Source organism: Vulpes vulpes, chromosome 12, assembly GCF_048418805.1.
Source record: "Vulpes vulpes isolate BD-2025 chromosome 12, VulVul3, whole genome shotgun sequence".
Taxonomy (NCBI): Eukaryota; Metazoa; Chordata; class Mammalia; order Carnivora; family Canidae; genus Vulpes; species Vulpes vulpes.
Window position 1 is genome coordinate 22,568,561 of NC_132791.1, and position 27,642 is coordinate 22,596,202.

At 40.9% G+C, this 27,642-nt stretch overlaps 1 protein-coding gene across 33 annotated transcripts in view; it reads right to left on the reverse strand.

The window, feature by feature from the left end:
- Window positions 1-27,642, reverse strand: part of UNC13B (unc-13 homolog B) — a 245,728-nt gene that overhangs the window by 31,781 nt on the left and 186,305 nt on the right. For 17 of the 33 annotated variants that reach the window (XM_072728005.1, XM_072728015.1, XM_072728001.1 and 14 more), the window contains 3 exons: window positions 4,756-4,802; window positions 2,306-2,384; window positions 246-320 (listed from right to left, as the gene is read on the reverse strand). In XM_072728005.1, coding sequence (XP_072584106.1) covers window positions 246-320; window positions 2,306-2,384; window positions 4,756-4,802 — 201 coding nt within the window. Of the gene's footprint in view, window positions 1-245; window positions 321-2,305; window positions 2,385-2,465; window positions 2,508-4,755; window positions 4,803-7,220; window positions 7,244-16,385; window positions 18,890-18,981; window positions 19,103-27,642 lie in introns of all 33 variants that reach the window. The other 16 variants (XM_072727998.1, XM_072727995.1, XM_072727996.1 and 13 more) reach the window with 3 other exon arrangements.

Sequence of the window (27,642 nt, forward strand, 5' to 3'; positions counted from 1 at the left end):
GAAATAGGGTACTAGTCCCACCATAAAACCTTCAGTTCACTGGCCACATACTCCAATGTGAGACTTGGGCTTACCTCTGTTCCAGCCCCTTGCCTCTTCCAGTGTGGAAAACTCAGACCCAAAGCCATTTAGCTGTTTCATTAATGATGTGTGTCTAACACTCTAGAATTCTCAGTTAATATGGTTATAAAGATGATAACCAGTTTTTAGGCCAGTGGATTCATGAAAGCCCATGGGTCACTTACCAGCTCTTCATCCTTCAGAGAGGTACGTGTAGCCATTGCAGAAGTAATTCCTGCTTTCCGGGACTGGACCAATGACTGTGAGAGAAGACCTGTTGTCAGCCTCGGCTACTGCCAAGATCTGACAAAGTCCTAGGAAGCGAGTTTCAGTGACCAAATGACTACCTTCTCTCTAATTTTACTGTTCACAGGGACTGCCCATGGGTTATAAGCAACAAGAGTCTCAAGTTAAGATCCAAACCACAAGACCCTTGGGGACTGTTCTAACAATGTTAGAATGGCACTTCTCATAGGGTACTTATCATCCAAAGAGTTTCCCTTTCCTTCCCTATTGGTTGGTTTCCTACCCCTCATTTATAGGAAGGCAACGGAAAATGACAAGTTTAGAATTAGAGCAGAAAATAGATCATTAAGAACAGAATAAATTATGTCAGAATCATACTTAGAACCATCACTGAGAATGATTCCATGCTATCCTTTATCCCTGGGTACCACCCCACACCCACACAATCCCAGATGGTTACAGAGGCCAACAGCTCAAATGAGTAGGACACTTGGAAAGTGAAAGGGGCAATATAAACCTTAGTCAATCAAGGCAGGGGATTAAGTCTGAGAGCTGGGACTGCTTTGCTAGCCAAGCTCTTGTGTAGAGGAACCTAATATATCTGCTAAGCCCAAGCTTTAGGGACAATCCCTGGAAAGGCACATGGTTTCCCTAAGGCAGTAGACATTGGGCAGACAGGAGGTATAGTATCAGCCGAAGCAGGAGAAACAGTTGGGAGGGGCCCAGGTGGTTTGAGATGTGGATTCTTACAGAGGATAGAAAGGGACTCTGGAGACACTCACCATAGCCTGTGCAGAGGACAGCAGAGAAAGGAACAACACAATGTTAAAGCCACCTCCAAGAGCATGAAAACATTTGCAGAGGCAACTGAAAGGTTCTTCTCTGTAGTCTAATTGATGTAGGGAATAACATCCCAATCCCCTCGGCCTCTATTCACTAAAAATTATCTTCAACCCGGTCAGCTGTCCAGGGCCTAGAGCTTCTACTATAAGGAAGAGTTATGCCAAAAAGTGAAATATAGGCAAGGTTAAAAGATGGAGTATGGGCAGGAAATGACTAAGTCACTGTTATCCAACTAGTTAAGCAAAGAGGGGCTGGTGTACAAGAGACAGTGTAGAGGGCAGAGGTTGAGAAAAAGTAGGAAGAGAAGAAAAAGATGGAAGATAATGAGAGAAAGTAATAAAGAGATGACTTCAGAACTTATTTTCAGCTTGATGGTAGGTAAGAGGAATAGGAAGGAGGAAAAAGAGAAAGGAGAAGGTACACAAGCAGTAGGAAAGAAAGGAAGAAAAAAAAAAAAACAAGACAAAATGGCAGAGGATAATTCCATTCAGCCAACTAAGGATAGAGAAACTGGGTGGGAAAAAAAGAACAAGGAATAGAGCAGAAATGAGAAAAGCAATAGGTTAAAAAAAAATAGACTGAAGTGAGGGGGGAAGCAGGAACAGAAAATGGTAATAAGAAAGGAGGTTCAAGTCTTACTGAAATTCTAGCTTTAGAGCTCTAGGACTCTGGGAAAGCCTGGGCCCCGTAGGAAGGTAGTAGGTACTTCATACCTACTAGGCTATGGAAAATTCTTTGAGTTGATCCTGCCTCAGGAGGCATGACCCAAGATGGGATCTTCCAGTCATTCTGGAAGTCCTGAGATCAGCTTTAACTTCTAAGTTTGTTTCAATTCAATTCCACAATTTTTTTATCATTACCTCTTAGTGTCAGACACTAAGTTAAGTACTAGAGACATAGAAATACTCTAGAAAAATCTATCTTAGGAGGAGGATACTGTCACTTTTAGCTAATGAGGAATCCAGGGCTCTAATGAGGGAGTAAGGTAGAACAGGTCTAACTAAGGTCTTATCACTAAGTCTTAGTAAAGCTTTAGATGATAGATCTTCAGACCAATACTTGTCACTAAATGAACCACTACCAGTCCTGATAATATGCCAAGGCCCAATGGGGGATACCTCAAGCCTACAGTGTAAGTCTGCAAAGAGTCACTCACCAGATCACTGACAAGTGGCAGTGGTTTCTTTCTGCGTAGATCTGGCATGCTGTCAATGCCATAGAGCCCTCCAGCAGGCCTGAGAAGAGAAGAAAATATGTCAGGAACTCCAGTCCTATCTTGATACTGGCAGGTTCAGTGTTCTATTCTCCTTGCTCACCTTCTCCTCAGAGGAAGATGAACTGATTCCCACCATGTGTCTCTGAGAGGGGTGAGGAAGACACAAAGTGAAAGAAATAAAGCCATGAAATGATGAGCATTGGAATCTGCTCTCAGGGGGCCCTCTCTAAGTCTCCTATAGTTTTAGACACAAATTGAGAGCTCTTTTATCCCATATTAACACTTCAAGGTACCTCTGTTTATTTGAAGGCCCTTGGGCTCCATAATGCAAGGAAGGAATTGGTAGATAAGAGGGCCCCTCCCTAAACTCGGGCCAGAGCTCATAGGAATGGCTCTACAGAAGAGCTGCTTTGTGACCAAGGCTGCGAATGACATGTAAGAGGTGACCTTCTCCATCCTGAGTAAGAGGGTTCCCAGTTCTGTCCATCCATGCCTCCTGAAGAAAAAGGAGGGTTTCCATGGAAAGAGGAGCCTGCATAACCAAGTAGAGGCAGGGATAGTGGGATAGAAGACTTCTAAAAGGCCACTTAGGAAAAAAAAAAAAAGACCATTCAAGAAGGAAATAACAAAAGGATTCTGAAAGTCTGGCCCTAGCCCTATGGATACATCAACAGGGACCAGAAAGAAAAAATTACAGCTGGAGCACTTGGGTATTTTTAAAACTTTTTACTTTTTCTATGCTTATTAATTTTGTCATTCTTTGCCATTTCTTCCGTAACTATATGCAATAAAAATACAGAGAATGTCCCAGAACCCCATTCTCACAATGAGATAACCTGGAGTTTATCCTACTCTTCTACTAATTCACTACATATCCTCTGCCAAAATTACTTCCTCTCTTTGGGTCTTGATGCCAATTCTACAAAAGGGATGAACTACAAAATTTCTCTAACCTCTTAGAAGCGGTCATTCTGAGCCTCAATGAAAAGAACTCATGTACTTGGCTTTAATGAAAACAGAGAGACAAGGAAGGTGGTAAGATAGTTGGGTGGTACAGCATAACTGGTCTGAAAAGAGACATGTTGCAGGAGAATAAGTAGGTACTGCCAGCTGGCTATGCAGGCAAAGAACAGAGTCACAAATTAGATCAAGGCCAAAAGTTTTAACAGGTAACCTGGTATGTTGATTTCTAGTAAAATAGCCTCCTAAACACAGGAAATGATCTTTGCTTTCAATGAGACTACCAGACCTAGGGAAGTTATAAACCTGTGGCAGCTTCCAAGGACTGAGCTAAAGGAAAGGAAAGATAACAACAGGGAGGCTTTAGAGAATCATTGCAGGGCTCCATTTAAAAATAGCTTAAATAATAAAAATAAAAATAGCTATGTTCCATTGTTATGTATATATTTTACAATCATTAGGGAAAAAAAGCTAATGTTCTAAAGAAGGGCTGTAGAAAAAACAAGTGGTATCACAAGTTTGTGGCTAATTCTAAAAACTATAATATGTACCACTTAAGGTTTTTGCAACATAAATGAGATTCAGACAACAGAAAAAAGGATAGTTCATTCACATAATCAACTCTTGATTTTAAAAAGACAAATCACAAGGAAATGGAGCATGTAAACATAGAGTGGTTAACTTTATGATCTGATTTTATTTCTTCCCTGGGAGAGGAGGCATCCACTGGGAACTTTCATGTCAGAAGGCCTTTATGAGACAAGGAGAGAAGGAAGATCCTGAGAAATAATGGGCAGTTTATGTGCCAGGGAGGGGTGGGGGAAGCATTTAATCTTTTTCCTCTCTTAAGAACAGTCGTTATAGACAGCAGTTGAGCACCTTAAAATGACTCTCTGCTGCAATCACATGATCTGAGACTCCCAAACAAGAAGCACAGAGAGAACACACTGAGCTTATAAGGGATGCTACTTATGTCTTGACTAGAGTGGAATGGAGTAAGTTGGTGGTGATTCACAACAGCTGAAGTTAGGACAGAGCCCAGAGAGTAATCTAATCGACTACACTATCAACAATGGAATAAAAAAAAGTGTGTCAAATGCAGATATTTTTCTAGTTTCCTCTTTCTTCTACCTAAAGGGTATATCATTACTAAGATGCAATCAATCAGAAATTCTAGAGGCAAGGATAGGAAAGCCCCATAGTTCCCTTCCTTGCTCCAGGGAAATGACTCTATAAAGCTCTCTCTTCTATCTCTGAGGAATCAGTCTACAGAGTTCTCTCCTCTCCCCAGAGAACCAACCAATTTCTATAGCAGTCTCTTCTTTCCCAGGATCCAACTTATGGAGCTTTTTCTACTGCTTCCCAGGGGAAAATCTAGAAGTTGCATGACAGACTGTAAATTCACAGAAACCGTGTAGCGAATCACTTACCCTTCCGGAAGCCACTGGGGCAAAGAAGGGTGACCATCATCTGGAATCTTTAAAAGAAGATAGAAAAAAAGTTAGATCCTAGAAAAGATGGGAGACAGCCATCTTTCTTTGGTCAGGCAGTGAGCAGTAAAGTAGGAAGCTCAGAGAAGTGTAGGCCACATACACAATGTGGCAACATCGCCAGACTGATGCCTAAGCCAATGCTCTCATCAGCCAGAGCAACAAGCAGGTTGCTGAAATGAACACTACTTTGTTTTCTTTCTTCCTACTGAACAGAAAGGATATAAGGTCAAGCTCACTGAGATCTCAAGGCTAAGGTCCACTGGGAGTGTGAGAGGTACCAGAACTTACACCCCCCAACACACACACACACACACACACACACACACAAAATCTACTGGTATATGTAACAGAAGCCAAGCCCCAAAGAAAAAAAGCTCCATTTGGGCTTCCAGGCTTCACTTAAGCAAAAGGACAACTTCATATAAAGTCTTTTCTAGTTATGTTCCTAGGTTCCCTTAGCTGTCACAGAATGGTGAATTTCTGTATTCTCATCTCATCTTGTGATTCTTTGAAGCCCTAACTCATAGACACTCTACATTTGATAAGCTCTCTCTATTTAACAAGAGAACCCAGGATAGATTGGATACTTAGATTATCTTCTGGTGGACTTTATGAACTTTATAATGAGAAATTGAAACCTGAGGTACCAAATAATTCAAGCAAGAAACCATTTAGAAAGTTTTTAGAGGTCTCTCTAGAAACAAATACACACACACACACACACACACACACACACACACACACACACACAAATCCTTTAAGCAGTGTACAGAGAAAAGTTCCAAAGTTTCTAGGGCTCTCTCCAGACAACCAATGGTAAATGCTGTTTAAGCTCAATAAACCTAGTGCTGGCAGGTCTGGGGCATCCTGCCCCTTGTTCTTCTCTACCCCACCCCCAAAACTTTCCTACCCCCTGAGACCTGAGCTCCAGAACAAGGGAGGCAGAGGTGAGGTGTTTAACTTTGTACAGGGGGTAACATTTGGGAAAGCCCCAGATGGGAGAATTAACAGACAAAATTAGGCAAGACAAAGTAGAAAAGAGAGATAGGGCAGCCGTGGTATAGGGTGATGTAAAAGTAGGTAAGAATTACCCTGGATTAGCAGTAGGCTCCAGATGAACTTTGGGTTTAAGACCCTTCTCAGGTTGTATTCTAGGCAAGCCTATCTGCCTATTGCCTACAGCCCTTCATGAACCCATTTCACCTTATCTGGCTCTTGCTCTGGTTCTATGGGTGGGATAACATTGGCAAAAGGAGAGCCAGGCCCAAAAGGAAACCAGAAGTGGTTGATACACATCTCCTAAGGTTGCTTCTGAGCCTATCCCCAGATTCTACCACCCAGGACTTAAATTCCCTACGAAAACAGTCACTGTACCGAGCAGAATTTTTTTCCCAGCTAGAATTAGATGTTTGCCAGAAACCACAGAATTAGATGTTTCTTAAAGAAACAAAGTCATGAAAAATCTCTGAGAACCAGGGTTCAACAAGCTCAGATTATACACATATCCTATGCTGAGAGGAGATAATGGGTCTGCTAAAGCCTGCAGACAAAGCATAGAACATACACACAGAGGTACTGGAGGACTGAGAGTGAGAGGAGGTCTGATAAAGTACCTACAGCAGATACATTCATAGACACAACTTACGCCTGAAAGAAATACAAGGTGATCATGGATCCTGCACATAGGGTGATAAAACATGTGTGCACACCCATCTGAAGGATCCAGTGTTCACCAGGGCCTGAATCACGGGCAATAGCAAACCCTCACTGTCTTTAAGAACCAGTGCTTATAGGCACAGAGCATTAGTTATACTGTGCATTCACATGGCATGGGGGAAGCACATCACAGGTTGACAGAAGCTTAGGCTCACAGAGAGACCAAGAAACCTGCTCAGAAGCACAAAGCACATTCACACTTAGGACCCCAGGCAAGAGGTACAAAACGTCCACAGCAACTCCTTATCCCAAATACAAAGTATATGCATGCTGGGCTCAGCCAGGGTTTACAGCAGATGCCAACCTGCAGTAACAAGCAAAAAATGGACAAACACTGTGCAAAGTAGAAGAGGAGGGGCAATCAGTGTTTGGGGTAGTCAAACTGAGTACAAGTATAAGCACACACATGCTACATTGAATGTGCACCATGCTGGCACACACATTCTCACACTGTGCTCCAGGGATGTCTGCAGGGGCACACACAAGAATGGAGCATGCCCACAAACTGCTTTCAGGAAAAACAGACTATCTGCATGAGCCAAAGCTCAGAGATACAGATCATAAATGTGTGTGCGTATGCACACACGCATACGCATACACACACGCGCACACACTCACGCACACCGTGCTCAGGAGAAGGGCAGAAAATAGACAACAAAAAGGGCCCAAAGGGCCAGAGGCACAACCTGAATGGCTCCTCGCTTTCTTTCTGCAAGGAGAGAAAGAGCAGAAAAAAAGGGCAGAAAGGTTAGTAGATTCAGTCCCATTGCACGGAACCCAAAGAAAATGCCAGCTAAATCTTAAGAAACATAGAAGAAAGGAAGAGGTCCAGTTCACAGAGCCTAGTTTCCAGAATCCTTACCTCCTGTATTGGCTGTACCTGCTTTTAGTTTAGATCATTCCCGGTTTGGCTATTCAAACTAAAGGACAAAGCCTACCTGGGGATTTCAGTCACCCCTTTTTTCCCCCTTTCCTAACTGGCCTGCATGCAGCGTCACAGAAACCAGGGCCACAAGCTTTGTTACCAAAGGCCACTCCAACAGACTATCTGAACTGGCTAAGCACAAAGTGAGTTCCTTCCTCAGAAGCTATATGAGCTCACTCTGGGTCTGGGATAAGTTCTCAAACCCCAAAGGCCTGGTGACTGAACCCTTTCCATTTTACAGTGCAGGCTTGGCTATGCATTTGCCCAACAAACCCCGGCCTGTTTTCCCAAAGCCTAAGTTAACTTAGGCCAGGTTCAGGCCTGGTGTTAAGGCTAGGACCAGGATGCTCAAAAGCTACAGATGGGTGCATCAAATGGCCACTGCTCTAACAGAAGTCACCATAATCTAGATGATAAAACCATGACAGCAACCCCAGGCCTGATTATCTATTAAATCCAGACCAATGCACCAAAGGACACCGATGCTTCCAGAAGAACCTTAGCAAGCCACAGTAGAGGAAGATGAATTCCAGAGATTACTCCTTCTCCTATTCATCAGACTACATTGCCTACTAGGCCACATGTGGATAGCTCCACAAGTTTTCTTCTCTAAGGCAGGTTCATTCACCTGGGCCAATCAGCTTCCCCTCCATTTTTTCCCCTCCCTTTTAAAGACCCACTGATATTACATAACAAGTAAAAGGGAGAATCATAGACACTAATTCTTAAGTTTCCACTTTTTCACCTATTTCTAATGGCTTAATGGGTCACCTGACTTGACAGAAGAGTGAACTCAGGAATAGGAATACTTAAAAACAGTGTAGCTACAGGAGTGTGGATGAGATGCAAAAGACACTTATTGGAATGGGGTCATATTGCCTCTGCATCTACTTCCACCTCCCTTACTGTATTCTGTTCTCTTTGAAAAAGAAAATTAGGCAAGGAACACTTTAACTGATCCTGTGATTCAAATTGGAAAGGTTTCTCTCCATCTCCACTATCTTAAAAATACACCCTCTTCAACAAGTCAAACTTACTTTGTGTCTATTCTTCCCAGAGTTCCCCATAATGCCTAAGAATCTGCTGACAAGGCTGTCAAGGCTCTCTACATATATATAATTTTACCCTTGTAGCCTGAGGGCTTAGCATATCTTCTAGCATTTGTATATAGTGAAAGGAACCTGAACTTTCAGGACTTAGGAAACAACAGCTTATAAGAAGAACATGTGTTTTGCCCGTCACCAAAGAAAACATAGGTCTCTTAGTCAATAGTCTGTACCATTTTCCAGACCCCAAGGAACTGATGTACCGGCTCTTCAGTTTGTTCTACCCGTTGGCCAAACTTAACAAACCCTTTTCTTGTTAAGAGTCAAACTTTTTGTGCTTCCCAATTTCCTAAAATGCCTTAACATTTTTCCACTCAAATTGAATTTTCAGTTCAAGTGCAATATATCTATAGGACACTCATTCTGCAAGAAAGAAAAAGATACCTCATCCCTAAGGATGATGGCACTCTTCCAGAGAATACATTTTATAAGGAAGTGACATCCTTTCCCATTATTAAAACAATCTTAACTCCATTGTACTTAGGAGTCAAAAGACTTGAGACACTCAATTTCATTTGAGCCTGCATTTCCTTATCTGTAAAAAGCAGATAAGAATGCTACCTCCCAGGGTTATAGCGAGGATTCATTTCTTCAACAAGTACTTATTGAGAATTTACTGCACACCAGGCAGTGTTCTCAGTGCTGGTAATGAAGCAAAGTGAATGAAACAAACTCCCTGATCTTGAGAAGCTTCTATTCTAGAGGAGGAGCTGATGATTAATAATGATGAAGATGATAACAGTAGTTAACACTAAGTGTTATCTACATATCTAACATATCATGTATCTGATATTTTATTTAAATAAGCTCACTTATTTCTCCCAACAACTCTACTGGGTAAATACTATTATTATCTCCATTTTTTAATTGATTAAACTGAAGATCATCAGAGAGGTTAAGAAATTTGCCTGAAATCACAGCAAGGGGTAAAGCCAAAATTCAAAATAGGCATTTGGTTCCAGGATCTGGAACTATATACACACCATATCACTCGTGATAGAGACTCTGCTGCAAAATTCAAGGAAGGGGAAAAGATAATGCACCCCCCATGGTGATGTTATAGTTACTATTAAAATTCTATTTTTTAAAAAGATTTTTATTTATTTGAGAGAGAGAGTGCAAGTGAGTATGAACAGGGGTGGAGGGGCAGAGGGAGAAGCAGACTCTGCACTGAGCAGGGAGCCTGGCATGGAGCTTGAGCCCAGGACCCTGAGATCAGGACCTGTGCCAAAGGCAGACATTTAACCAACTAAGTCATCCAGGCACCCCACTATTAAAATTTTATAGAAGGTTGTCACAGGGAGCCCTCAATGATAATGTGACATCTAAGCAGAGACCTGAAGGAAAGGGTAAAGAAGCTATTCAGATTCTAGGAAAAAAGTATTCTAGTCAGAACATAGAGCAAGTGTAAAGCCTAAGGTGAGAACATAATTGGTGTGGAGGAACAGCAAGTTTTCAATAGAGCAGCAGTTCAGATAGGGTTCTACGAGCTCATAAGCACTTTGGCTTTCATTCTGAGACAGAAAACCAACTGAAGCTTTTGAGCAGAGAAGTGATATGATCTGATTCATGTTTTGTAAGCATTACTCTGATTACTGTAGGGAAAACAGACTGAAGAGGAACAAGGATAGAAGCAGAGAGACCAGTAAGGCTACTGAAATCACTGGATAAACAAAATGGTGAGTTAGACAAGAATAATAGTGGTGGAGGTAGAGATACTGGTAAGGTTTAGGTTACCTTTTAAAAAAATTCTTTATTAAAATTCAATTTAGTTAACATATACTGTATTATTAGTTTCAGGGGTAGAATTTAGTGATTCATCAGTTGCATTTAACATCCAGTGCTCATTACATCAGGTGCCCTCCTTAATGCCCGTCACCCAATTATCCCATTCCCTCCCCCTCCTCCACTCCAGCAATCCTCAATTTGTTTCCTATAGTTAAGAGTCTCTTATGGTTTGCCTCCCTCTCTGTTTTCATCATACTTTATTTTTCCTTCCCTTCTCCTATGCTCATCTGTTTTGTTTCTTAAATTCCACACGAGTGAAATCATATGGTATTTGTCGTTCTCTGACTGACTTATTTTGCTTAGCAAATACCCTCTAGTTCCATCCACATCATTGCAAATGGCAAGATTTCATTATTTTTGATGGCTTAGTAATATTCAGTGTATTACTCTGTGTGTGTGTGTGTGTGTGTGTGTGTGTGTATACATCTGCTTTATCCATTCATCTAGTGATGGACATCTGGTCTCTTTTCATACTTTGGCTATTGTGGACATTGCTGCTATAAATATTAGAGTTTAGGTTACATCCTAAGTTATAATAAGCAGATTGACTAACTGATTGGATGTGGGCTATGAGAGAAATGGAAAAAACAAGAATGACTCTATGGCTTTGGGCCTGAGCATCTGCAAGAATGGAATTGTCATATACTGGTAAGGAAGATTATAGAAAAAGCAGGTTTGGCAAGGGCTTGGGGAAAAGGACCAGGAGTTTGGTTTCAGATATGTTAATGTAAGGTGCCTATTTACATCCAAATGAGAATGTTAAGATGTAGAGTTTGGCATTCAAGGAAGAGGGCTGGGCCAGAGATATAAATCTGGGAATCCTTATGAAACTCGTGATATTGAAATAGATTACTTAGCCCATGAGTATGAATAAAAAAGATGAAATCAGGATTGAATCCTGGGATTCTATAAGGTTGGGAAGATGAGGAAGAACCAGTAAAGATGGCTAAGAAGGAAAGGTCAGTAATACTGGCGTAGAACCAATACAGAGAGGTCCCATGGAAACCAAATGAAGAAAGTGTTTCAAAAAGCAAGAACTGAGGCATAAGGACAGACTAAAAGATCAGTGGAATAGAACTGAAGGTTCAGAAATAAACTCTTAAATTTACTGTCAGTTGATTTTTGACAAGGGTGCTAAGACCATTCAATGGGGGAAAGAAATCTTTTTCAACAAATGGTGCTGGAACATCCTTATGCATATGAATGAAGTCAGATCCCTATCTCACACCATATACAAAAAATTAACTCAATATGGATCAGATAGATCTAATGAGCTAACACTAAAGAACATTTAGAAAAAAACAGGAGTAAATTTTTATGCCCTTGGATTCGACAATGGTTTCTTAACTATGAAACCAAAACCATAATCTACAAAAGAAAAATAAATTGAATTTCATCAAAATCTAAAACTTTTGTACTCTTTTTCATACCCATTATAACTGTTATTACAAAAAAAAGAGAGAGAATTAACAACTGTTGGCAAAGATGCAGGAAGATTAGAACTTTGTGCACTGTTGATAGGAATGTAAAATGGTGCAGCCACTGTAGAACACAATATGGCAATTCCAATTCTAGTTATATACCTAAAGGGAATGAAAGCAAGGACTCAAAACAGATGTTTATACACCCATGTTCATGCCAGCATTATTCATAATTGCCAAAAGGTAGAAGAAACCCAGATATCAACCTACAAGTGAATGGATAAACAAAATGTGGTATATATACGCACAACGGAATACCATTCAGCCTTAGAAAGGAAAAAAATCCTGACACATGCTACAACATGAATGAACCTTAAGAACATTACACTAAGTAAAACAGGCCAGTCACAAAATGACAAATATTGTGTGGTTCCATTTATATGAGCTACCTAGAGCAATCAAATTGATAGAGACAGAAAGTTGAATGTGGTTGCCAGTGGCTGGTGGGGAAAGGAGAATGGAGAATTAGTTTAATGGGTAGAGAGTTTCAACTGAGGAAGATGAGAAAGTTCTGAATATTGGATGATGGTGATGATTCCAACAATGTGAATGAACTTAAAAAGGCTAAAATGATAAATTTTATACGATGCAGATTTTACCACAATAATTTTTTTTTAATGAAACATATATGCTTCAAAAAAACACCATCAAAAAAGTGAAATGACAACACAAAGATTGGGGGGAAATATTTACAAATGATATATGTGATAAGGGGCACATCTCCAGAATATATAAAGAACACTCACAACTCAAAAACAAAAAGACAACTCAATTTGAATAGACAATTCTCGAAAGAAAATATATAAATGGCCAATATGCACATGAAAAGATGCTTAACATCATTAGCCACTACGGAAATGAAAACCAAACCACAGTAAGATACCACTTACACTAGGATGGGTTGTAATAAAAAAACACAGATATTTAGTAAGTGTTAGCAAGAATGTGGAGATATTAGAACTGCCATGCCTTGCTGGTCAGAATGTAAAATGGTGCATCCACACTGGACATAGTCTGACAATTTCTCAAAAATGTTAAACTTAGAGTTACCATGTGACCCAGGAATTCCGCTTAATAAATACCCAAGAGAATTCTAAATATATGTCTGCACAAAAATTTGTACACAAATGTTCATAGTAACATTATTTGTAATAGCCAAAAAGTAGTAAAAAAAGAACAAACTAAGTACCATCAAATAATGAACAGATAAACAAAATATGGTGTATCCATATGATGGAATATTATTCCACCACAAAAAGAAATGAAGTATTGATACATATTACAACATGGTTGAATTTTAAAAACATGCTAAGAGGAAGAAGGCCACATATTATATGGATCCATTTATATGTAACATCCAGAACGGGCAAAAAACCATAGAAACAGAAAGTAGATTAGAAGTTGCTAGAGGCTGGAAGCAAAGGGATTGGAGAGTGACCACTAATAGGTAAGGCATTTCTTTTTGGGGTGTTAGAAATGTTTTGGAGTTGATGGCTGCATAATTCCATGAATCTACTAAAAAAATCAATTATATACTTTTTAAGGGTGAACTTTATGGTATGTAAATCATAACTCAATAAAGCTGTAGTAATTATAGGAAGGACATAATCATGTCAGGTTGCTGATTGACTGATTAAGAGGAACACTAAAAAAGGATCAGGAGTTTGGCAATATGATGATCACCTGATGGCCTTGACAAAAGCTATTTTGGTAGACTGTAGAAATAAAATAATTGAATTTTCATATAATGCATATAACAGTACTTAAAACAGTACCCCCCAAAAGAGAAGGAAAAGGATGAAAAATAGGAACTCAAATTAACAGTAAGACTAGTTAACTTAGGTCCCAAGCAGAGCAGCAAAAAAAAAAAAAAAAAAAAAAAAAAAAGCTGATTTCTCAAATATTTCATTGTAGTAGTAGCCACTAATACTGAATCAGTTTATTAGCTTAAGGTGACTGCTTTTGTGGGCTCTCCCAACCAGAGTGTGTTAGTGGAAAGCCTGTCCCCTATGAGCTTACCTTGCTCTATTCTTCCTACCTTATGGAATGTTCTGGAGTCAGGCCTGGACCCAGCACCCCTCCACTACTCCCTCTGCAGCCCACAGACCAGACTTGATCTTGGCTAGGACCCAGAACTTTGGCTTGCTTTCTTGTTGGTGCTTCAGAAAACCTACTTTGTCTCATTATCACTGCTGCTGCCACCACCTGCTTACCACAGGTACTACAAGCTCCTACATTGCCCACCAGGATATTAGCTCAGAAGGGGAATTCTGCAAGCTAAGAGCCAGCCCAGTGTGCTGGGAGCTCATGCTAACATCAATTCCCACCAAGGTTTAAGGAGTCAGTAAGGAAGTACTGCTTTGATATTTGTTATTTCCATTGTAATGTAATAATCTCTAAATGCCCAGGGAGAAGGAAAAAGGGCTGCAAAGTTAAGAGGAGAAAGAAATTCCTTAAAGTTGAAGAATTATAGAAAGTTTCCTAGAAGAGGTGATGCTTTGGCTGCATATTAAAGAACTGAATAAATTTTGCTAGGCTGATTTGATTAACACAGCACCTTAGGCTAAAAGAAAGCATGTATATGTGAATATGCAGAGAACAGACAGTACAAGGTGAATTTATGACAGTATAGTTTCCTTTTGGGTGGAATACAGTGGGACAACCAAAGATAAGCCTGGAATTGTAAACTAGAGACCAACTGTAGCAGTCCTGAATGTCAAATGAAGGAATTTAGACTTTTCTGATAAACTATAAGGAATAGCTCTAGGGATATTTGAAAGGAACATGATGTGATTTTAATTTATTTTTTAAACTTAATTTTATGACTTGATATGACATTTATTACTCAAATTCTAAAAAATGTAAAAAAGGTTTACATTAAAAATAAAGTCTACTTTTCATCTCCTTAGTTTTTCACCTAATACCCTTCCTCTGGGCAATCATGAAATCAATCTCTTACATATCTTTGTTAGATATTCTATACACACAGACACTATGCATTTATGTATTCTTTCTCTTTTTTATACAAATGTAGGCATCTTATACATATCGTTCTGTACCTTGTTTTTTTTCATATGGCAATATATCTTAGATATCTCTCCATTTCATAAAAGAGCTATCTCATTCTTTTTATAGCTCTATGGTACTTTAGTCCATTGTTAGGATGTGCCAGTGAATTATTTAACCTGTTTTTCTTTCTTAATTTGAGAAAGAGAGTGAGGGGGGGGGCATGCATGCACACAATTTGGGGGATGGGCAGAGGGAGAGTCTTCAAGCAGACTTCCCACTGAGGGCAGAGTCCTATGCAGGAGGTCTATCCCATGACCCATGAGATCATGACCTGAGCAGAAACCAAGGGTGAAGCTCAACCGACTCTGCCACCCAGCTGCCCCTAATGAGTGTTTCTTAACATTTAGGTTGTTTTCAATCTTTGCTACTAAAAGCAATGCTTCAACAATATAACACACGTCCTTTCCACATGTGAAAATAAAACTGTAAGATATATTCCTGGAAGTGATTTTGGGGCTCAAAGGGTATATAGAATTCTTTTTTTTTTTTTTTTGTATATAGAATTCTGATACATTTTGCAAATTGTCTTCCTTAGAGGTTATACCAATTTACACTCCCTTCCCATCAGCAATGCAGAAGTGCCTGTTCCCTCACACCTTTGTCAACACAATATGTTTCATAATTTTAATTCTCCCTTAGAAACATTAATCAGGTTATATGCATAGGAGGACAATCCCATTTACATTTAAAACTGGATGAATACGGCATATGCTCTTTGGATAAATTTAATTTTGATCGGGAGAAGTAATTTTAAAACTACATATCTCCATGCTGCCTAGAAAAAAAGTACTCTTGTTTCTTAAGTCAAAACCATTCCATACTCCAGTTTAGGTGAGGAGCCTTTAGCTGGAGATGGAAGAAAAGGAATATGTATGACCTATGAAATGCAGAGTCAGGTTCTTGGGTAGGGCAACCACTGGATAGCTTCAAGTTGAAAATAAGGTTCTATGTTAAGTCCAGCACTGGGAAGAAGAAAGGTCAGGATAAGGGAAATTCCCACAATGGCCCATCAGGTGCTGGGGAAATGGCAATCTTATCTCAACAAGAAATGCACAAAGAATAATTTTAAAATGCAGTGTAGGATTGCCATCAGCCCCTCTAGTGCCTGCAAGGAATATGGCCATTCCTGCCTCTGACATGACACCTACTTTACACCAGCATATCCTAAAGGTCCTGCAGCTATAAACTACTCCTGCCCACATGTTCTTCCCTTTTTTGAAAATGTAGTTTCTTAACCTTGAACCCCCTCATAGATTGGAAGCTCCCTGGAGGCAGGAATTTCTTTCCTGTTGCTTTAGAACCCTCTTGCATTTTAATTCCCACAGGATTAGCTTAAAATCTGTATTCAAGTAATTAGACTAATTTAAGCTGTGGACCTCCCGCATCACCTTGTGAAACTCACCACCAACCTGTGTCTCATGCTAGCCTGATAGAGGCCATACCCAGCCAGCTATTACCCCATTAAACATAGATTTTGAATACCTGAGTGTATGTCTTCTACTGAGAGATGGTTTGCCTTCTGTACTAGCTCATGCAAAAGTTTTTTCTGCCTCAGTCTTTTCTCTCTCAGAACATTTTTAAAATTATTGATGCACTTGTTGAGGTAGACAGTCTCTGCACACACTTGCTCTAGGCTTAGTCTGCCCTGCTTGGGAGATTCAGGCCTGGAACAAGTTTCACTTCCCAGACATGGACCCAGAGAAAAACCTGGCAATGAATATGCGATAGGCAAGGAGTTAGAAGCCAGAGAGAAGTTGCTAGGATCCTGAAAGGTTTGGTCTCTCTGTGTAGAAATGCCCACTCCACCAGATACCATACTGAGCAAGCTCTCACTCTCCTGACTCCCAGGGCTCTCCACAGAGAAATCTTGGGCACCTTCTGAACTCATTGTACCAAGAAGTCTATCACTGTTCTCTGACTGAGAACCACTCTCATTGCTTTCCAGGTCCTCAGGACTGATGGACCCACTATTCTCCAGCTTCTGAAACACACCCTGTAGAGCTGAACGAAAATGGTTAATTGCTCGGCCCAGTTTGCTTTTGTAAAATTTAATTTCTACATCTTCATCCTCCTGCAAACCGACCAGCCCACAAGACGACTTTTCAAAGACATCTTTAAGGACCTGAGTAGCATGTTCCTCCTCTTCATTCAAGTCAATATGAACCATGTCACTGAAAGTCTCAGGCCCTATGATAATTTCCTCCATCATACGGTCACAGCTCAGAGTTGCAAACCTTTTGGACTTATCTGTCAAAAGGTCCTCCAGTTGCTTTGAGCTCAGAATATCAAGCCCAGCTTCACAGGCCAGGAGCTTGTCCTCTGTCTTCAGCAATCCAGACAGTGACAGGCAGCTACCAGCCTCACTTTTATTGCTGCAGTTGTTTTCTCTTTTTGCTATACTACATGCTTCAAATCCTTGGCTGGACTGTTTCAAAACCTGGGGTTTCCCAGAACCCTCCTCTCCTGAGATTAATCCTGGGGAAGGTTCCTCAAATTGATGGAAGGTGGACAGAGAAGCCTCTCTCCCTGTCAGTTCACCCAAACTGCCACCAATAACTTGGAAGGCTCCTGATGTTCCTTCTACTTCTTCTCCTGGCTTAGATACACCACTTGGCTTTGTGAAATTATTCTTGGGTGGGAAGCAAAGGCCTTGCTGCTCAGTGGTTTGAGGTTCTCTGTGTTGATTTTGAGATGCTCCTGTTATGGGTCCTGTGTCCCCTGTTTCCATCTGAAGAAGTGGTTCATGGTGGTTTAAAGAATTTGCATTATGATCCTGAAGTTGTTGCAAAAATGACAGAGACTCCTTTTGGGGATTCTTATAGCACTGTGGCCAGCTCGGTTCTTCTTTGGTGGCAATCCGGACTCCTACACTCTGCAAAAGGATGGATTTCTGCAATATGAAATCTCTATGCTCTAGATGGGCAAGTTTCACAACAGTAGGCCTGGGGGCTGGAGCTTTGCCTGCCCTGTAAGCCTCTTTGATGTACCTGTTGCATTGCATGCCATTAACACAGAGGTGCATGGCCAGGAAGCTGTGTACCAGCTCCATGGTATTTTCCCCATCTTGCTCAGGAAGTCCATACAGATACAGAATGGCTTCTTCACTAGGTCTGTCCATATGGGGTTCCTGGGCCATTTCCCCCGCACACACCTTGGCCAGGGAGCCGCTGCCTACCTGCAAGCCTTCTATTTCACTCAGAACTGAGTCTACACAGTTAGACACTTCATCCACAGAACCCCGGACTTGGCTCAAGTGTTGCTGCAGTTCAGCAATTTCAGTTTGGAGACGGCTGATGCCTTGTAGCTCTCTGATTATATAGTCTACTACATCCCCCAAAGGCTCTTGCTGTTCACAGCTGCAGCCTTGGTGAGGGCCTCTGGACAAAAGGGACTTGGCTTGATTCCTTTCTGAGGGCTCTTGACAGCTTGTGCTAATGCTGACAGATGAGAGATCCTGAGAGCCAGATCCCGAAGCACAGGCTGTAGAGCCCAGAGGAAACTGGCTGCCGGCCTGCTGCTCAAAGTTGCAATGCTGGGCCAGGCCCCCATCTCTATCCCCACCAATGGCTGAGGCTGTTGACCCACAGTGAGGGAGCAGGGATCTATCTTCTGGTAAGGATTCAATGGGGCCTGAGTACTTGCTCTTGATGCCACACATAGTCTCTGACTTAGCTTTATCTGGGGAAAGCCTGGAGGGGGGTCCCAGGGTGACCATGATTTCTTCCTCTGACTCTTGCAACAATCGTTTCATTTTCTCCCTCAGGGTCTGAAGAATTCTCTGCTTCTTCCTCTAATTTCTGGTCAGGATGCTTAACAGAGATTGTCTTGGAAGACAATATACTGTCCTGCTCTTTTCAGTCTATTTCTAGCAATTTTGACTGGCTGATGCCTTGGGCTTAGCCCATAGAGATGCCTGGAATGATCCCATGTGTAGTCTCCAAACCTGGCACATGTCCCTGGATCCTAGCTCGACTGTTATCCTGCAGCTAGTGAAAAAGGAAAAGAGTGCACTCAGGTCAGAAAGCCATAGGATAATTTTAATCTGAATCAAGCTGTCAACCAGAAATAGGAACATTACCTTTTAAGATTGTAGAATTCAACCCTGACCTATCTCCCAATGCTGGCCTTCAAAGCTGTGGGCAGTCACTTCTCCTTCCTTGGCTTCTCATCAGAGCACTGATGTATCAATTCCTTGTGTTCTGGGCAAGTACCCAAAGACATCAAGATTAAAACAAACTCCTGGGAAGTAGGTGAATAAGGTCAATGAACCTTTACAAAATTCAACACTAGGGTCTGATTCAGGAATGAACAAATAGATGCTTAACTACCAAAGCTCAAATTACATACACAGTGAAAGACAAAGACAAAGACAAGACCTGGAATGTTTCTTTGTTTTCCCAGTTGGTTTTTCTGCTGAAAACTCAGCAACTCCAAAGTTGGTTCTTGCCTGTGCTTACTTATAGTGACAGTAACCCTTCACTTGGAGAAAAGACCATGGCAAGTATTTTAAACTTGGAGAGAGAAAAAAAAATGTTTCCTAAACCTAATTCTAGAATAAGGTGGCATGGCATGAGCAAAGTCATTGTCCAGACTCAGATGCATTAAGCATGTTTGGATCTAGTAGGGCATATGGCCAAAGACACACATAAGGTGGACTCACAGCTGGGGATGAAGGAAGCTCAGAAACAGCCTGGGTTCTGAACTCCATTTAATAGTCCCCAAGCCCCCAAGGGCTTGGTGCAGCCTCAATGAACACACAGGTTTGGCTTTCCTCCTCCATAAGACCTCTGGTCTAATGCCTCTGGAATACCAGTGTAAGTGATTTTTCAGCACTATCCCCTCCTGGAGTAACAGATGACTGCTCTAGCTCTCTAATGGCCTGGAGAGAACAATGCATGGGACAGGTGAGGAGTTGGTTATATCACAGAAGACTTCAGGGTACTTTGCTGTTCTCCAAAAAGGTCTTGCACCTATACTCTAAGCTGTCAGTTACTACTATAGGGGTAAAGATGACTATTCCCTTATATGGGGTGGGTATCCATTCCCTTTTTACTGGGAACATGCAGAGTGTAGGGAAGGAGCAGAGTAGAAAGTACAAAGGGAAAAGCTAAGGGCCCAGGAATGCACGGAACTGCTGATACTCTCTGGGTTACCCTGGGAGGGGTAAAATTGGTTGGTGGGAGACATGCAATCCTTGTAGAGACATGTTCTCCAATCAGAGATGATTTCCCCCTTTTCTAGATTTGATCTAAACTTCTAAATATTCTAAACTCCTACCTACTTCTCTTTTCCCAATACTCAAGTTAACCCTAAAAGGAGAAAACTGCCTGTGAAGAGCACAAGCTGACAGCTCCCCCAGCAATTCATTTTCAGGAAGGGCCACCATCTACAGTTTATGGGCTTAAAAGTTAAAAGCTTTCCCAGACTAGGAAGAATCAGAAGCATGAGTCACAAGTCTTAGGATAAAGATTAAGCTGACTCCTTTTTACTGGAAACAACCAGGCCAAGAACCAACAGACAGAAACTAAATTAATTCCCATTTCATGTCTTCCTTTTCTCTTTGCAGTTCATCTAAAAACTACTTCATCTAGGAATTCCACACCTAAGAATGCTACCTATTGGGCACTGCCGAGGCCCAATTATTGCTTTAACACTGTTGCTTTAGTCCTATATCTCAAGGGGGCAGGATCAGCCATACCCCTAAATCCAGCCAACTCAGTATAATCGGAGAGAGAAAGAAGATGCTGTGTCCACAACCAGAACTGCTGGGTCTTGGGCTTAGCACCTAGCTGCCTAGAGAGCAAAACCCCCAATTCTAGGACTGAGTCCTCCAATTATTTCTTCTCTTCTTCCACAAGTGCACACTTGAATTTCCAAAGCTACCTCTCTCTTCCCAGCTCCCTCAACTGTGCATAGTCTAGGTTCCCCTGATTTGGCCTTGACACCTGGTATTAGCTTTGAACACCTGGTATATAAGGGCTGGAACTGGTAATTGGCCTTTCAAGTTTGTCTCCAAGGAAAAGACTGCTTACTAAACCAAGATGGAAGGTCTGGGTAAGACCACATGAAGCCATGAGCAAGTGCTACTAGACTGGTAATCAAAACACTTAAGTTTGGGTCTTGCTTCACCAGTGACCTTGGATTAAACACTTGACTTCTCTGTTCCCTTGTTTCCTCATCTATAGGGTGGGGAAGATAGTCACAGGAATGTTGCCAAGCCTGCAACCACCTATGAAAAGAGTATGATTTGAGTAAACCACGACTTTAGCCCAAAACCCATCTTTCCCAGTCTCTTTTAATGGTCTGTAACATTTCCTGGAACCATACGACTGAAGTGTGTCATTCTTTGTTAATCTTGTTTTCTTCTAGAAGTTTTTTTCTTCAGATTAAAAAAAGAGAGAAGCAAACATTCAGTTCCCAACATTTCATTCAGGTGACAAGAGGCTTACCATGCTCCCTCAGGCAGTCTGAAAGCATAAGAAAGGAGCAAATAGCTATTTAGGAGGCAACCTTTCCTTTCCAATGCTGGTGAGGCCCAGAACTCATTGCCAGGTCCTCCAAGACCAGCTCCATTTTGGTCCAGAAAAGGTACCTTTTAGGAGCAAAAATGAAGCTGATTCTCCTGCTGTTGCTTTAGTGCAGGCCAGGTTAACTTCAGGCCTATCTCTGCTTTTCAGACCAATATTCCAGATAGGCTTGGCTTAATTTCCTAGATAGTCTTGCCAAGTATCCCCATCTGAGTGCAGTGCCTTCAACATTGGCTGGCCAGCCATACAGAGGGCAAATGGCACAGTCACTGTGTTTAGAGCCCTTTCCTACCATCTCCTGAAGGACTGAAGGCAAAGCTGCCTGGTTTTCTACGTTACTAACAAATAAAAATTTTTCAACTAGAGCTGCCATAGCAACTTCTCCCAGCCCCAAAGAAAGATGCTTGCTTCCATATTAAACAAACAAACAAACTCCCCCCAAACCTTCTTATGAATTGGTAACCACTGCCTGTAGGTGAACTTAAGAATCAAATCCTGGGGATATGGGTTCCCTAAGTGCACCAAACCCATTCAGTCATCTAGATATTTAGGTTTTGAAGCAGGGGATAGAGTTTAATGTAGAAATTCAACCAGTCAGGCCATCAGGGAAATACAAATCAAAACCACAATGAGATACCACCTCACACCAGTGAGAATGGGGAAAATTAACAAGGCAGGAAACCACAAATGTTGGAGAGGATGTGAAGAAAGGGGAACCCTCTTGCACTGTTGGTGGGAATGTGAACTGGTGCAGCCACTCTGGAAAACTGTGTGGAGGTTCCTCAAAGAGTTAAAAATAGATCTGCCCTACGACCCAGCAATCGCACTGCTGGGGATTTACCCCAAAGATACAGATGCAATGAAACGCCGGGACACCTGCACCCCGATGTTTATAGCAGCAATGTCCACAATAGCTCAACTGTGGAAGGAGCCTTGGTGTCCATCGGAAGATGAATGGATAAAGAAGATGTGGTTTATGTATACAATGGAATATTACTCAGCCATTAGAAATGACAAATACCCACCATTTGCTTCGACATGGATGGGACTGGAGGGTATTATGCTAAGTGAAATAAGTCAGTCGGAGAAGGACAAACATTACATGGTCTCATTCATTTGGGGAATATAAAAAATAGTGAAAGGGAATAAAGGGGAAAGGAGAAAAAATGAGTGGGAAATATCAGAAAGGGAGACAGAACATGAAAGACTCCTAACTCTGGGAAATTAACTAGTGGTAGTAGAAAGGGAGGTGGGTGGGGGTGGGGGTGACTGGGTGACAGGCACTGAGGGGGGCACTTGATGGGATGAGCACTGGGTCTTATTCTATATATTGGCAAATTGAACACTAATAAAAAATACATTTATATATAAAAAAATAAAAGAAAAATTCAACCAGTCAATTGGCTCAGAACTCAAAAGGATACCAGAAGCCAGAATAGGCTGAAAGGACAAGCTTCAAGGCCAGGAAGTCTAAGTCAAGTCCATCTCTTTTCCCAACCTCTCTTTGCTACTACTGTCTACAAAAAAATGAAATTAACAAGGGCTAAAGAGTGAGGACAATTTGATCTCTAAATCAGTTCAAGGCATTATCAGGCACTAAGCTATGTGCCAGGTGTATAAGACACTGTCCTTGCTTTCTTATTTAGGAGGTCTGGAGAGGGGAAATGGCAATATAGACAATCACAAAATTAAGTGAAACATGTTATTAAAAAATCTGTAACAAATCATAAATAATAAGCATTTAATTTCAGTAACAGATTGGAATGAGAAGACTGTGAGAGGCCCAGCAGAAAACCAGGACAGGGAAAGCCATAAAGAAGAAGTAATATTTGAGCTGGAATGGGATAGTGAGGCACTGGGGTCCACCCAGCTCAAAGCTGACGCTCTGGATTCCTTCAAGGGGTCCAGTGCTCTCATTCTGCCCTGTTCTATTAGCCTATCTACTCTAGCCAACTCATCAAATCTCATACATACACCCTCAAAAAAGACCACACCTTTCTGGTGTCTTTTCCTAAGGAATGCCTAACGCTGGGAAAAATAGGGCATCCTATTCAAAGAATATCTATGTTTGAAAAGAGAGCACATCAAAACAAAATTTATCAATCCAAAGGAGTAAGTTTCAAGGACAGAAAGCTGAGAACTATGGCAAGGAGTAAACCCTTAAATCACATCAGCATCAGACTACCAAAAAAAAGTCAAGAGGAAAAAAAAATCCTTCTGCTTTCTGAAATGGCTGATTCCTTTGTTTTCTTTCTCTGACTTATCAAATAAATGTGATTAGGAATATAAGAATTCCTTGTAAAATTGCTTCCGGCCCAAATCTTGGCCAGGAGGAAACAACTGAGGACCTCTGGGAATAGGCCAGGACTCTCTGCACATATATCAAGTGGCCTATCATTTTGTGTGAAACAAACCCAGAAGGTAGAAAGCCAAAAACTCTGTGCATCCCCCTTCTACAAAGGTCAGAACATTCCTGGGCCATTTACCAATTATGCTGTATAGCCAATATGGTGAAAGGAATGGATTTCTAGGGCTACAACAGGTAAGGGTACTTTTAGGATGTTAATCTTTGGGAAAGAATCAATGTTTACAAAGATTCTAGTCAGAGAAAGTGATCAGAGTCACATGGTATGAAAAGTGAGATTAAGATTAGCCAAAGGGAATAAAGAATGCCCTAGATCAAATGCATAGCAAGGCCCTAGTACTTACAGTTCCTAGGACTTGCCATCCCTCCTCATAAGCATTAGAAGGAACCCCATTTATAGACCAGAAGCTGGGATGGTAAAGGGGAAGAAAACCTCAAGCATTATATTCAAGAGGGGAGACAGAACCTCTGGTAACATACACTACCATGTGGGAGGATGCAGCTTTCAGAGGGTTAAGACCTCAAAATGAAGAATGAGAGCTGGGTATTCTTGCCCTGGCCAGGGCTCCCTTTCAGCAGTACCAAGGTTTACTATACAAGAAATATAACCAACCATAAAACAAAGACATATGTACCCAGAATCAGATATTCATGACAAAGAATCTCTCCTCTGACCAAACCTGAGTCTGGTTGCACTAAGTTCTCTTTCTGACTAGGCCCTGACTTTGAGCTCTGTTTAGTCCACTTTTACCAATAATCCTGCCAGGTCAGTTTAATGAAAATTCTTCACCTCTGACATCTGACCAAATTCCTTACCTACCACCTTGGCCTGCCTCCAGCAAAATTCATGTCAAGTTAGTCCAAACTTCGCCTTACCCGTGATGTTTCCTCTTAGTAATTTTCCATCTACTACCTTCAACCTGCTCCTTGGCTATAAATTCTCACTTTTCCTTATATTCAGAGTTGGGCTCAATCTGTCTCCCCATTACAATACCCCAATGTAATAATCACTTTGAATAAAGTCTGCCTTACCATCTTTAACAAACATCACAATATTTTTTTCTTAAGCATTCATCATACTCTTTTTTCCTTACTACTTCATGGTTCTTGTGAGTAGACTAGCATGTGACTAGGAATCTAGCTAGCCTTTGAATACTAGCCCCCCCTCCACAAAACCCCACATTCTCTACCTCCTTACTCTGCTATATTTTCTTCAGAAAACTTATACCACCTATCTGATAGATAATAAACAAGCAAACAAATATATGACCTATCTCTCTAACCACCTCTCTATTCTGGAATGTAAGCAAAGACTCTGTTTTGTTCATTACTCTATCCCCCACACCTAGAACAGTACCTGGAATATATGGTACTCAAAACAAACAAACAAATAAAATCTTGCCATTGAATAAAGAGTCAGAACACCAAATCAGAAAAGTTCAGAGTTGAAAGGGTCTTTTATAGACTATAGACTTCAAATCTCATACTACATTGTGATCTAGAAGTGATTAGAAAGTAGTTTTGTTTACATATCACAGTGTTTTTCTAAATTTTAAATGTGTAAGAATTATACGCAGGACAGCTATTCTAGGTTCTCAGAAGCCCTATTACCCAAGGTTAAGCCCTTGACCTAAAATACCCTTGTTGTTGCTAATCTGTTTTACTTTGGCAGACCCCTGAGTGGGAAGTTCTTCCTTGAGGACCCACAGTGGATATGAATTCCATTACACTGGGATCTGTGCTTTGTTTTTGAATTCCCAAGGCCTAGTACAGGGCACTATTATGCTAAGAATATGACCTGGCACACAGTGAGAACTCAGCACCATGGGAAGAATAAATGAGTGATGGCAGGTCTGCATTAGAATCCAAGTCTCCTAATTTCTAGTCCATTTTTACTCCCATAACAATATGCTGCCTCCAAGTTCCAGGTTTATTTCTAGATTAATGGCATACAAACCCTTTTTATTATAAAAACTAAGTTGGAAACTTCTCCCTCAAACATACTTAAATTTTCCTGAGGACTCACTCAGGACAAATAAAGAAGGTAGTAACAGTGTCTGTGCCATGGTTCCTGTCATTCCCAGAGTTGTTATCATGGGGCTTCCGTGTGCCCTTCAAGCTGGAAGAGCTACCCAATCCTTGTGCTGATGATGGGTCTAGAGTAGCACAGTCTATTAGAAACATAATATGGTCACATGTGTAATTTAAATATTTCCAGTAGCCACATAAAAAGTCTTTAAAAAAGTAAAATTTATTTTAGTATGTTATGTAATTCATTATCCAAAATATTATCATTTCAACATGCAATTAATATAAAAATTTTTTCATCATATATTTGCATCCTTTTTTCATACTGAGTCTTTGAATTCTAGTATATATCTTTTTTTTAAAGATTTATTTATTTATTTATGATATACAGAGAGAGAGAGAGAGAGAGAGGCAGAGACACAGGAGGAGGGAGAAGCAGGCTCCATGCCAGGAGCCTGACGTGGGACTAGATCCCGGATCTCCAGGATCATGCCCTGGGCCAAAAGCAGGCGCTAAACCGCTGAGCCACCCAGGGATCCCCTCTAGTATATATCTTACATTTACAGCACATCTCAATTGAAATCAGCCTGCCTGCCAAATACTCAACTACCACACGCGGCCGGTGGCTACCATATTGGACACACAGGTCTGGAAGGCTAAGATGTGGGACATTCTAGAAAGCCTTCAAAACCTGGCAGCAGATGCTCACTGTAGGCTGCCATCTCAGGGGCAGCAGAATTCTCTGTTCTTATACTCATCTTTTCACCTGCTCACTTTGATCTTAGCTGGAGGTAGCATATTTCCATTTTGTGACAGGTCAATCCTCAGGACTACAAAGAACAAAATATTAAGGCCCCAAACTGCAGAAGATGAGACCTCTTCTCTCTGAATCTTAAGCCTTTCTAGATACTCTGTAGCAATAGGTAGCTTCTTTCCAATACTCTGGACAAATCTATAGGTTAAACATAATTACTTCAATAGAAGCTACCCCTTTGCAGGAAAGACTTAGAGACCTCTCACAGACAAGAGCATAATCTCAATGCAGCTGAGTCAAAAACTATCCTACCTAACTCTCACTAGAGGGACATGTAGCAATAGTAAAATTATATTTGTTCAAGATTTTACAATTTACATGATTCCTAATTTTATCATGATATATTTTATCATCATAACCCTATGAGGCAGGAAGAAAGATTATTCTTATTTCACAAATGAGACAAATGAAGCTCAGAGAGGTTAAATGACTTGACCAAGGTCACTGAGTAAAGCTAGGATTTAAAAGGGGGGCTTCAATCTATAGTTAATGCTTTTTTTTTTTTATCATACATGCATTACAAAATGGAAAGATTATTATGCATGTGTGTATACACCCAAGACTGGGAAAACTCAAGATGACCTTTCTGCCTATATGGCATATGCACACATGAGAGGGAAGAATTAACACATCAGACAGAAGGACAGAATACACACTCACACACTGGAAAAATAGAAAGGTTTCTTAATATATACAGACATACCAAAGAGCAAAGTATATATAATATACATGTATGAGATAAAGAGATTATATCTATACATGTATGCACATGGAGGGAGATATGACTTGTGTATATTCATTTAAAACAAATGAATGAGTTTCTATTTTGTATGTACACACAAGAAAGGAATAGTCAGTTTATAAACATTATGGACACATCAAGATGGAGAAACAGATTATTTGTATATAAGTATGTACACATCAGAGCAGTGGCTAAGTTATTTATATACATTCGGGAGAGTACCAAGGAAGAACGGATAGTCAGATTATCAGCATATAAACACA